At 53.8% G+C, this 13,274-nt stretch overlaps 2 protein-coding genes across 2 annotated transcripts; one reads left to right on the plus strand and one right to left on the minus strand.

Moving 5' to 3' along the window:
• Positions 1-44: 44 nt before the first annotated feature.
• On the minus strand, positions 45-2,815 carry J4E90_006738 (uncharacterized protein; the record flags this gene model as incomplete). Its single annotated transcript, XM_051436282.1, has 2 exons — positions 45-1,729; positions 1,780-2,815. The coding sequence occupies 2 exons, from the start codon at positions 2,813-2,815 to the stop codon at positions 45-47; spliced, it is 2,721 nt and encodes a 906-aa protein (XP_051290076.1).
• A 5,775-nt stretch (positions 2,816-8,590) lies between these two features.
• On the plus strand, positions 8,591-9,808 carry J4E90_006739 (uncharacterized protein; the record flags this gene model as incomplete). The annotated part of the gene is made up of 1 exon (XM_051436283.1): positions 8,591-9,808. One exon carries the CDS (start codon positions 8,591-8,593, stop codon positions 9,806-9,808), a length of 1,218 nt encoding a protein of 405 aa, XP_051290077.1.
• Between the last annotated feature and the right edge of the window lie 3,466 nt (positions 9,809-13,274).

A 13,274-nucleotide genomic window follows, 5' to 3' on the forward strand; every position in this document is an offset into this window, starting at 1 on the left:
AACCCCTCCTGTAAATCTACCAACTATCCCAACACATACGTCCCTCACTGCTCATGCGTACCCACAAAGCGCGGTGGGAGATCCAAATCCCAACTCGGCCGTTCCACAAGCACCACCTCGGGCGCGTGGAAACTATCGTCACCGCTGATGGGGACGATGCCGAGTATAGGGCGGTACTTGAATGTATGCCACCAAGGCTCGTCCCGCTTACTTTGCTCGACTGCTCCGACTTCTCCTCCGCCGTTAATCAGCTCCTCTCCTGTTTCGCCGTTTGTTTGCTCAGCCCCTGCTTGTGTGTTTGCTCTCCGTAGGATGGTGAGGGGTTGGCTGGTGCTCTCCACATCGTCGTCGTCTTCGGCATCGGCCTTGCGACGAACGGCGTTTATGTCCATCCACTTCTGTCTTCCAGCTTTGTCTGCGTCGTCGCTCTGGAACTTGCGCATCTTGGTGACGGGTGCTTCCTTCTGAGGAACGGCGTCACCGGCACCGCTGTTGTTCTTGAGAGCGTCGCGTTTCCGCTTCTTGCCTGCGTGGTCGGTATCTGAGATTGTGAAGTCTTTGGTCAGGTCGAACATGAACAGCCATTTCTCGCCATACAGCCATATCCGTTGTTGGGATTCTGTCACGTCCCAGATGCAGCCCTTTGCGGGGAGGTCGACTTGTTTGTACTCGTGGGGATAGCTGGAGGGTGGGTTTCGTCTTGACCAGTCTGATAGGCGGCCGGACATTACGTCAAAGAGGTAGAGCTGGTGCTCGGCAGAGACCAACAGAAGTCGGTAGTCCGCGGTAGGGAGCTCGTGCGAGTGAGGATGAGGATTGTGTCTTGTTGGGTGTACCGCGGGGTTGCCATTAGGCTCTGGTCGATTGGAGGCGTCGGAGCTGGGCTGGAAGGAGAGCAAGACAGGCGTTGAATCGAGTCGAGGGAGCAAATGACCAGATGGGTTTCGTATCCAGTGCTGACCCAGGTATGTTATTTGTTCCCGTGATTCTTCCTCGTCATCGGAGTCATCATCGTCGTTGGCAGCAGGTGTAGTGTCGTCGATGTCGATCTCTGGTGCAGTCGTGTCTTCATTCCCTTCCACGACCCATGTATCGACGTAGCCAGCCAAGTCAATGACAGCGAAGACGTTGCCGTCCTTGGAGAAGTCGGCATGTGCAATAGATCGTTCGTAAGCTCCCGAGGGACCACTGAGAGGACTCTGTGTAGACATGTCGCGCTCAAGTCGGTAGAGAGGCTGTACTTTCTCAAGCGCGCGAGGTGCATCTGCCGGATCGTCTGTTCGCACAATTCGGACCAGCTGGATTTCGTCGGTCGCCATGACCGCCGCGAGCCATTTGCCATTGGATGACAACTTGAGAGTCTTTGCGCCAGAGACAGAAGGCATCTCTAGCCTACGTACACGCACGGCTCCTGCGTGCTGCAATAGGTGGAACAGCTTTACCGTGCTGGCTGTTGCCACGGCGAGAAGTCCACCATCTCTGGAGATAGACACGGATATGATGTTCTCCTCACCCTGCAGAGCAAGGCGTGCAACCACCTTGGGCTTCTCCGTACCATCATCTTGAGGCTTGACGCGCCATATCCGTACTTCGGTGCTCCACCAGCTGACTAGTAATCTTGCATCCGGGGCGCTCGTTAACGGGGGCGTAGGAGGCAATGCTGGGAGACCTCGACTAAGCTCCTTACCAAATGTGCGGAGTGGAACGACGATGGGCTGGGTGTCGATACCTGGTATGTATGTTAGTCGTGGGCTGAGCAGAATGAGCGAGCTTTCATACCTCCTGTGACTACCACGCTCAGCTTGTTGCCCTCGTAAGTTGTCATAGCTTTGACGTCGTGCTCGTGGTGCCTCTGGTGTGACACCTTTCGCCATTTTCCGCTCTGTCCTTGAGCCTGACCCTTTTTGCTTGTGTAGAAACAGGTGCGGCGATCCATGCCCGCACTGAAGATGCTGGTTCCGTCGCGGGTCACGGCGAGATCGAGCACGTCCGCCTCGTGTCCGGATATCCTCTGCGTTTGACTGTAGTTCTTGCCGCTGTAGATTCGGATGTCACCAGTAGAGTCTCCCGATACGAAGTCGCCATTTGACAGACATTTGACCTTCCATACTAGGATTTCCTTTGGCCCACCATGGGGGCCACTTCCCAGAGAGATGTTCCGAATCACATTTCCACTCCTTGTGTCGAAGACCCGGATCATGCTGTCGGCGAAACCAGCCAGTACTGTATGCTGGTCCTTGTATGTGATGCTCAGGGCACGCGCCTTCTTATTCGTAGCGCGGGAGACGAAGCGCTCGAAGGTGAGATCGTTGTCGTCGGTAGATAGAAGAACAATCGTGCCGTCAGCGCAGCCTGCAACAAGCTTCTGGCACGAGCCGCTCTGCTCGTTCGAAGCGCCCTTGGCCGCGCTCTTCCTTGGCTGTGCAGCAAAGCACCAGACCTCGCTGTGGTTACCGTCCGAATGGCGCGCCGGAAGGCCTGTAGTGAGATCCCACTCTGTGACGCTGCTCGAGTACCCGATGCTGAAGAGTCGCAGACGACCAGGCACCACCTTGCCATGCGCATTACGCGTATCTGGCTCTTGGGTCCATGCCAGCCCTTCAACGCTCCTGTCTTTGCCGCCATAGAAGACCTTCTCTTGGAGCCAGGAGCCTCTTGCAGGGTTCCATATCTCGATGTTTCCGTTTGCGCGTCCAATCGCCAGTCTCAGAGAAGCGGGATCCTGCTGTCCATGTTCGGCTTCCGGGTGCGAGAATGCGAGCGCGTTGATCGCAGATGGCGGGTAGGGCACGAAGCGGGATCGATGGATATCCATGGTGAATTTCGGGGGCTAGATCAAGCCGTGGGGTGTATGAAGCTGCGCGTACGTCTATGGAAGAGCGCTGGCATTACGATACTACACTCATTGTGACGGAAGAGCTCAGTCGCGAACTTCTCTCGAACTCTTGGCGAGCCGACTTTGACTTTTCGGTGGGTCCAGAGCACGGAGAAACATTCTTCCTTAACGCCGACGACCTCCGCATCAACTCCGCACCTGCCTCACGATGCTTTCAACTCTAACGGCTTCAGTTGCCTCAACGTCTCTCACAGAAAGTGTTTGGTCGCTCACACATATACTGAGAGATGATTGATCACGGTTAGATTCCTACAACCCTGCCGAGTCCGACGCCCGGCGTCCTCGTACCACACGCTCCGATCCGCCCTTGTCCAACGCCAGAACCGAGTCCTCCTGCCTGCAAGAATGCATTTCATACAATCAGGCGGTGGATGAAGACACCGGGGGATATATGGGTCTCGCTACCGTGCGTGCGATGGCGAACCGCAAACCAGGCTGCCTGTACCTCCAGGGACTGCTGTCCGCTCGGAGACGGAGCATAAGACATGTTGCTACGAGCCTTCGCCGCTGATATCACAGAGTGGCCGACTACAACGCAGTGATGAGTGAAGAAAACGCGGGAGATGGAATCATGGTGAACACGATCACTTGTCGTAGCACCATGCTGTGAAGGAGCATTCTATGGATAGTGTCTCCCATCAGTAAGATCTGCCTTAAGGATACCTACACGCCACGCTTCGTACACATGTTTTGAAAACAGACACAGTGCATATGTTGAAGGCATATATTATGTGTTGGATGCAACTGCCATAGGTCGAGCTTTTTCGTTTACGCGGGGTGAAGGACCTACAACAAGCAGATGTCCAACTTTTGACGTGATGTATTTTCAAGTCTATACGGTGCGGTGCAACCTTGCGACAGATCAAATCATTGTAAATTCATCTTCAAGACGCAGCTGTTGCAGGTGGCCTGCTGACAGAACACTGGTCTAATGTTCCGGTGGTCCAAAACCGCCTCAAGTCTTCTGACAAGTCGTATGTTGGAGATTGCTCCGGCAATATTGCGCGAGTCAAAACTAGCTTTGCCGGGCCATGTGCGGACCAAACTCAATGTCTTCATGCTCACGTCACGAAAAACCGTTTGCAGAAGCGTTGGCACGTTAACGCTCATCGGGAAAATGCATCCCTTCGTACGGGCGGAGGCTGCATTGTTGCGCCGCAACGACGTTGACTTTTCTTTTTGGTGGAGTTATTGGCGAAGCTTTGATACATGGCTTGACTTGTTCAGATCCGTTGCGCAATAATAGTGACATAAGGATCTCCAGGGGCTGGCTTGAGATGGCAACTCCGCCTAGACCCAGGTACTGGGCTGAGTCAAGACGACCTTCAGGTCTAGTCTTTCCCAGGGTTTCAAGGTCCATGACAATGTGGAAGGCGGCGCGCACGCGGTACGCGTTAAACGTGTGACGCGTGAACGCCCAAGGGGCTTTGCAAGACCTAAGACGCGCTCAGAAGCAAATATCGGGATGATCTCGCGATGAAGCAGAAGTCGAACCTTGGAAATTTCAAGGCGAGAGCTTGGACCGTCCGGCGGGGTATGTCGTTATTGCGGCGGGCCTCATCGTCCGTGGAACGCAAGTCAGTGACGCCGGGCAAAAAGACTGGTTGCAACCGCTGGATCCATTACTGCTCACGGTGCTTGATGCAGAAGAGCGGATGTTGAGTATTGAAACATGCAGTGTGGTCCCGCAGCCACATCCAGAGACGTTGAAAAGTTTGCTCGTCGCCGTCGTGCAAGCATGCACAGATCTTTTGACAAGTGCATGCGGTGTCCGGGTAACGCCTTTAAGCGATGAAGCTCCAGATGAGCATGCCTCCATGACGAGTTGCACGCAGCACCGGGTTACAGTTCTGCGGGCCTCGGCGCAGCGTTGCTGCGGAAAGCGCTTGACATTTTGTCATACCGACAATCTTTCTCCTCACCAGGTCCGCTTCTTGAAAGAAAAGTCGGAGCAAATTTGCTGACAATGAGCTGGATGTGAGGATCGGCCCACTTGAAGGCTGTCCAGCGCCGTGAGAGCGTCCGACCGAGGCAGGTGTGCACGGAGTAGGATCAGAAAATAGCTTGGGTTTGTCGCGTGCGCACAGCTCAGGTACTTTAAGACGCGTTTCTTCGCGACTGTGACATAATGCCTGGACCCGGACGTGCTGAGGTGCATTGGTGGCTGGCGATGGTACAGTTGCGGATGTCGGCTGGCCACTAGCTGCAGCAGCGACGTGAAGCACTATGTTAGAGCAGGCTCCAATGCGGAGTTGCCGGGTTAGGATCTTCCTTTTTTACTCAGATGATGAACGCGAAAGATCACGCTAAGATCCGTCGTCGCGAGATGATGGGCCCAGCCGCCTGTCAATAGCCGAAGCCGAATCACAGCACGCGTGCGAAGGGAGTTGCGAAACGGCCGTGGATTGTGATGCTGCAGTTGGACGGCGAGGCTAGATGTGTTTGGCAGGTGAACCATCAGCAGCATCATGATGTCGATAGACCTCGCCGTTCTCGCGATCCTCACGTCAGTTGTGGAGTTCGGCCGTATATGCTTGCACGACGTGGAGACGGCTGTTACTCTGTGATGCGGCCGCGCAGAGCTGAGGCTCGCTAAGTCTGAGGCGCACCTTCCTTACTCAAGATCGTACATGCATGAACGCGTCTGCGCACATGTTTGCGTCAACGCGCTTTTGCAACATCGAAGCGCTGCAAGAAGTGACTCGTTTGCATGCGGCACGACCGCACCTCGTAATGAGGACCGCACCCCGTAATAGGAGGACGAATCCTATAAGCAAACCCCGCCATAATCCCGCTGGTCAGCAAGGGAAGGTCAAGTCCGGGCTATGGCTGATTTCTAGAAACTATGCGGTGGAGGCTTGCTAAACCCACGGACCTGCGCACAGCGAGTTAGGAGAATTGGCAATCTCAGCAGCTAACTTAGGCTCCGACACGCGTTGCTAGCTGATGTTACTAAACACGTGGATCATCGGGCAGAGCACTAGCAACTACTATCGTCGAAACACCAAGGGCATTACGAAACGATGAGTCCAACGGTCAGGCTGGCGGCTTCGGTATGGGGTCTGTGTCGCACAGGATATGTCGTGCCAGGGTCCCCTATCGCGTAATCTGCCATGCAGAATATGGTGAGCAGAGTGCGGTGTCGGCCAAGGCTCACGAGTCTCCAGAATTTACTCCTGAGTTTCTGAGATTTGCCATGTGGAGCCGTGATGCGCATGTCGAGGACGCGACTGAGGCGACCTTGGGCGGTGATGGCGGTGCGACGCGTGACAAGGATGCAGCGTGCCGACAGGCGTCGTCTGCAGCGTTGATGCGCTCCAACAAAGGAGGAGCCCTCAGCGTGTCCTAATGGGCTAATTATGACATGACCTCAGCTTCCTATAGCATGCCAGGGGAACCACGACTCTGGCGCAGGCATGTTTGGGATGCAAGCAGCGAGAGCGGCGGCCGCAACGCCCTATGCAGGTCTTGGCCGTGTGCAAAGCAAGTTGTTTCCTGTGCGCAGGCGAGGGCGACATTGGACAGCGATCGTAGGCTATCCTGCAACCTTGTATAGCTGCATGAGTGGCCTCACCGGCGCCCTGGCAGGGCTCTAATTCGAGCGGGGCCAGGCGAAGATTACAGCCACGGCGCTGCTCAGAGCGTCGGTGCCGCGTTGAGAAAAGCAAGTGCAGCAGCGAGTATTGGTGCGAGCAGACTCAAGTCCGTCCTACGCTGCAGTCAGGCGCGGTGTGCAGCACGGCGGGCACAGCAGCGGGTGCGCGCGACCGCGACGGGAGCAGCACCGCACCGGGGCTGGGCGTGGTGGTGATGGTTGCGGAAGACACGGGACTAGGACGCGTTCAACGAGCGTGTTCCTGGCCGAAGCTTCCCAGACGCAAAAACGCCATGGTTGATCCACAATGGGGCACGACGGCGGCGGAATACGCATCGGCTGGCTGGGCGCTGTGGGCGTATCAAGTTCCCTGTTCCCATGCTGTGCGAGTTGCCGTGTGTCAGATGCGGTTAGCGGCAACCTCCTAGGGCTTTGCTCGCCCAGTCGTTTTCTCCAAGCTACGTCCGTCTGTATCGTGCTCTCCTCTCACCCTCTCTCCCTCTCCTCATATCTCTCTTTCACCACGGTCGAGCACGGAGAAACTTTGGATCTGATGTGGTGCTGAGTGTTTCGGCTCCTATCTTTCCATAAAACTCCCCATCTCCTGCTCTCGGTCCCCTAAACCCGACCGCCGTCTCTCCTCGAATAGGATCGTGAAGAGTCCAGACTCCCTGTACCTTCCGCCCTCATTCCTCCGCCGACCTCCTCCCTCGTCTCTCGCTGGACGTAGAGATAGCTGAGAACACGAACTCGCTGTACTCTAGTCCTTCGCTCTCTACACAGCTATCCACCCGATACCTGTACCATCAGCCTCGTGTGTGACGATTGAGCCATCATCTCGGTAGGTCACTTATCTCTTGTTCCTTTGATTCCGGGGTTTTCCACCCATGCTGGCTGTGCTCACCCGAAGATTTCCCGGCCCTATGGACTCGACAAAGGAGGCCGAACCATCGAAGAACATTGGGATGAGATTAGAAACATTGAGGCAGGGACTGGAGAGGAAGACCAGGACGACATGCGGGGACGGCATTGATTTGGGGGTCGGGCGTTTGAGTGGGTGAAGAAGGGTGTCGGACAAAGGGCGTTCAGCCACAAACCCAACCATCGGAACACTGCCTCAGCAACCTCGTAAAGAACCCGTCTTGTCGGAACAGCCACGCTTCACCCCAGTATTGCGCAATCTCGGATCCCGATGTCCTGTGACGTCTGCTCTTTCACTCATGTGGATGAACAATGGATGTGGATATGGAATGCGGCAGTGGCCGATATAACAGTCGTATGCTCCTTGGCAGCTGGGCTTCGTTATCTTGACAGCTCAGACGTCGCTATACACCATCCTGCCAGATCTCCACAGTTCTTCACCGTCGTTCACCGCCTCGTCCCGTCCTCGCTATGGCCTCAATTCGACTAGCGACCAGGACCCTTACCTAAATGGGTCTGACCCACTACTCAGGGCATAACTTTTCGTTCTGATCAATCGCTAACATGTCTTTCTTATAGGTTGTCTACTACTAGCTGTACCTACTTCCTCAGCGCCGAAAAGGACTTGCACTGTTCGTACTCACCATCGTTATCGCCATCTCTCGACCCAAGGCTCACACATCAGCCTGGATCTCAGTCGCCAGTACCCTCGACGATATACCTCTAGCCCGGCGGACTCGTTAGCTCGTGCTCTGCCCTACGACATCCCTTTTTACTAAGGGATATACGAGACCGCGTCAATCAGTCTTCTGGATGAAATCTGCGCCTTCTTCGACCTTTTCCGCTCGTGTTTTTGTACACTCCATTCGCTCACTACACTAATTGTATTAATTCTGCAAAGGTATGGATATCCATTGGGTTCTGGACGATGAACTTCCGCTAACGAAATGTGTCCAGCTCTGTACCAACACATTCGACCCTCAGCACTAGAGGATCACCGACTACAGACCTTCTTTTACATACCAGCTAATCACACTCTTTGTACCGTTGCCTTTCAGGCTGCCACTCTCTAATCCGGCTCATCATTCGAAGCTGTCCACTCACTAAACCCCTTACACCCGACCACGTCTATCCCGGAGACCTGACGATACTACCCGATACATACCGAACACATCAACATGGCGTACCACCAACAACAACAATCCCGCTACGGCCAGTGCGACTCCTACTTTGTAGAGTCACACGACGATGGCATCTATGCCATGCGAGCTGAGGCAAGAGAACGCCACCGAGCTGTATCCAAGATGCAACAACGAGCCATTGCCGAAGAGCTATCAAGGATGACCGCTGATGAATACCAAGAAGACATCATGCAACACATGATCCATATGGAAGGACAAACCCTACCAGACGTCAACTCCATTGACATCCAGACCGAGATCCAGTGGTTCATGCGCCCCTACCTCCTCGACTTCTTGGTTGAAGCCCACGCTGCCTTCCAGCTGTTGCCCGAGACCCTCTTCCTGGCGGTCAACCTCCTCGACCGCTACTGCTCCCGCCGCGTTGTCTACAAGCGTCACTACCAGCTCGTTGGCTGCGCAGCCCTCCTCATTGCCGCCAAGTACGGTGACAAGAAGGACCGCGTACCCACCGTACGGGAGTTGAAGTCGATGTGCTGCTCTCTCTACGATGACGAGATGTTCACTCAGATGGAATGGCACGTTCTGCAAACCCTGAACTGGATGATCGGCCACACCACAGTCGACGCATTCCTCCAGATCGCTCTCTCAGAAGCCCCATACGATGCCGAAGTTGAGCACATGGCTCTCTACATCGCCGAGATTGCCCTCTTCCACAAGGAGTTCGTCTCCACCCGGCCATCCGTCCTCGCCCGATCCGCCCTTGCCCTTGCGAGATGCGTCCTGTCCCGACCCCAAGCACGCAACACCGACTGGTCTGGTGCTTACGACCCTCAAACAGTCATCGGTCTGTCCAACCACCTGTATCAGCCATCCCCGGTACTTTCCCGCAAGTATGCATCCATGCATCTGTCCACTGTGTCCGCCACCGTCGAGGAATTCCTGCAAAGACAAGCGCAGATCGCGCGCCGCCAGGCTGCCCCTCCTACACCACCCCCGACCGTCACCATCGAGGAGCCCAAGCCCGTGCCCAATGTCAACGCTTACCCGCAGACGCCCAACAAGAACCCATACAGCTCTGTCATGCAGAACGGATGCCCCACCCCACCGATTACGCCAGAGGGTGAGCACTTCACGTATGGTCATGTTGTCAAGTCACAGCCTCAATCCATGTATCCCACGACACCCACTCCGGAGCATCAGTCCAACATGCAACATCAGGGTCAATACTTCCACAACCAATACCTCCATGTTTAAAAGATCACCGCGCCAGGCAGTGGCCATTCTTACCGCTGTCGAAAAACTCAACTGCCATGGACCGTCATGATCACATCCATCGCGCTCCGTTGTACCAAAAATACTCGTATGAGCGTCATAGCAGGTCATTTCTTCCAGCATTTACAAGCGTCTTGTTACTGTTATATTGCGATATCAAAGACGTCACTTTTCTGTTTCGAGCATTTCTTTTGTTAGGTCCGACCAAAATTTACCGGTCGTCTGCTGCCATGCGCACGGCATTAGCCTGCGGTGGCTAGTGGAGCCCAGATCAGGTCGAGCACCCTTTCTTCTTGGATATAAAGTCCATCTAATACGGGTTGTTTGATCTGTTCTGCAGCATGTGGGGAGGATAAGCGGCTACAGGCTGAAATTGGAAATACACAAGCCAGCACAACCAGGCTCACTCGCAACTGTTGTTTGCTTACGCGAGCCGAGATACCCTTCCTTTCTCAATCCAAAACTTTTTTCGGACACCTCATTTGTTCACGGTTGTGTACTTTCCTTTTGCATATGCGGTGGAACGGTGAAAAAGTGTTGAAGTGATGTGGGCGTGTTGTTGCAAGCTCATCAGAATGTTACTGGACAGCCGGGCTGGAAGAGCTACGAAGAGCATCAATAGTATAGAAACGGTCGCCCAAAATTGAGGAATTGGTCTTCCATGCTCGCTTTCGCCCTGGTATCCCGTTGTTTGTGTGTTTCATCATGCGATATTCTTGGTGATATATGCTGGGCGAGTGGATGCTACACAGTCCACGCCGCAGGGTACACGCATGTTTCACAGCAAGCAATGCCATCTCAATTGCTTAAGATTGCCTTGCTCTGCTCATCGAAGCACGCAGACCCTCCTTTACTCAACTGCAAACGCTGGCGAGTATGCCTCTAGTAAGTATTACACGGCGCCTGTAGGGGCCTATCAGCGCTTCCACCTACTAACCGCCCCAGATCTCTATTACTACCGCAAACTCGTCTAAAGCAGGCTACAAACTGCTCTCACCCTATACCGACGATGATACTACATTCGCACACAACACGCTCTGTCCGCGTTATGCCGAGTCTGACCCCACGTCTGCGCCGCCGTCCCCTGCGTCCGTCGAGTCCTTCGAAATATTGGACAGCATACCTTGGCGGAGAGGCTACATATCCCTGGACAACCATGGAAGGCAAAGCGGCAATACACTACGGAGTCGATGGATGAGGAACAAAGTTCGCGCTATGGTGCTACTTTTCCTCCTCACTTTGCTTGTAGCTGGTTGCGCGCTAGGTGGATACATGACAATTAAGCATGGGAAAAGCAAATCCAGCACAGACGCTGCATGATCATGCATACAGAAAGACGGCACATGGGAAAATCCTCCCTCAGACTCGAAAACAGGAAATCGACGATTATCTCCCAGCCTCGCCATTTCGGCATGCGCATTGTCAGGAAATCAGTGGATGTGGCGTTGTCCGGAGTACCCGACAGCAAATCCCGTGCAAGGAAGGCCCCTTGACACAGCCAGCCACGTCTCCGCAGGAAGAGGCAAATAACAGTCTTTGGGCGACAAAGGAAGGTGCGCTGTATGTCAGACGGGTCGTTGAACGACAAGGGATCAACGCGGTACGCTTAGTGTTGAGGCGGATCAGCTCACCGGGACGCGATTTGGTGTGTTGCAGATTGCGATGCGTTGGCGGCATGTAGTGGCTGGGGTAGCCCTACAGGTTCACGGGATAAAGTCCGGCAATGCATTTAGAAACAGAGTCACGCGGCTACGAGCATACAGAGCATAGGTTTGAGGAATGTGAAGAATATGAGTTCGGTCTAAGATGCGATGGGATGCGTTTGGTGATGTCGTGTTGTGGACGGCCTTCTGAGGTTCACTATCGCTGCTCACGTGAAGCCTATCTTATCGCAACATCGCGATACCGCACGTTAGAAGCCACACCAATAGCACACCATAATCTCACACTTGGCCAAATGTTCCGCGATGATACACAATGACTTTGACTGAGCCTTAAGACGATGTCTAACTTTGACAGCAGCGCGCCACTACTTACAAGCGTCGCGACACCGTCCTCACCGTCATCGCGCAGTCCGTCTCCAATGCCTTCTCCCTCTCGCAAGCGTGCAATATGGCCCTTGGTACTTCTTCTCCTCTTGGTCCAGCTATCCTCTGTTCTATACACGTTACCACTCAATCGAGTGATAGAGTTGCGATTATGTCAAGAACATTATCAAAAGTATGATGTATTTGTCATTCAACCTGATGGCTCGATACCGGAGCTGTTATGTAAAATCAAGGATGTTCAGAGGAAGCTGGCGTGGCTGCAAGGTAGTATGGAGACGATGAGCGTTGTATTTGGTATGTGGTGGATGAGTTTGGTATCGAGAGAGAAGCCGTTTGTGCTAATACTGTGTACATCAGACTTCGTTGTGACTATACCGTTCAGCTATGTCGCGGAGAAGTGGGGTGTCAGGACTGTATTGTGGTGCAATATTGTCCCACGGATTGTGATGAGTGTATGGGCTATTGTTGTTGGTATGTATCGTCCCAATATGAACTATCTTCATCGCGATGCTTCCTCACAGTAAATTGGTTTGTAATACCACTATGTTCACTCACTAAACTAGACCAGGACACCTTCCACATCTTCTACCAACCGAATCTATCCTTGCAGGCCCGATCTTCAATATTCTAGGAGGCGAGTGTGTCTTTCAGTCAACAATTTTCACGCTTACTTCGGCTTTGACAAGCGAGTATGTTCAGCGGTGAGTAAACATCCGTCCGTATAGAAGAACACGCTAAGTATCCACAGCGCATCCTACTTCTCTTACATCAGCTCGACATCATACATCGTTTCCTTCATGGGCCCAACCCTAGCGGCATTCACCATGAGCAAGAACCTCTGGCTGCCCTTCTGGCTCAACATCGCCCTCCTGCTCTGCGCAATAACAACAATCATCTTACTTCCCAACACCACGAGCCCTCGACACACTACCAGAAACCCTACGTCCGGACCCGTGGAGGAAATAGAGGAAGCCGGGCCCTTACTCGGCAACACAGATACCAGCCCAACCCGCTACAGCACCGCTTTCAACCCTCCACCCACCACCTACCAAACCATCATTCAGACCCTCTATCGACTACGCGATCTAGTGCTCGGGAGATATAATTTCCAAGTCCTCTTGGTGACTTTCTTCTTCACCGCACTAGCAAGTTCCGATACAAAGCTGCTCGTTCAATACATTTCCAAACGCTACAATTGGACCTTCGCACAAGCGGGATACCTCCTCTCAGCCAAAGCACTCGTGAACCTCACGTTGCTGGTCGTAGTCGTTCCCCGACTTATCCGCACGTCGATTTCAGCAAAAGCTGTGAGAGGCGATGATGTTAGGTTGAACGTGATGGGCGCGAGGGTAAGTATTGCAGTGTCGGTGCTGGGTGTGCTTTTTGTAGCTGTGGCGAGT

Source organism: Alternaria incomplexa (genome assembly GCF_024043165.1).
Source record: "Alternaria incomplexa strain BMP 0042 chromosome Unknown scaffold_9, whole genome shotgun sequence".
Classification (NCBI taxonomy): Eukaryota; Fungi; Ascomycota; class Dothideomycetes; order Pleosporales; family Pleosporaceae; genus Alternaria; species Alternaria incomplexa.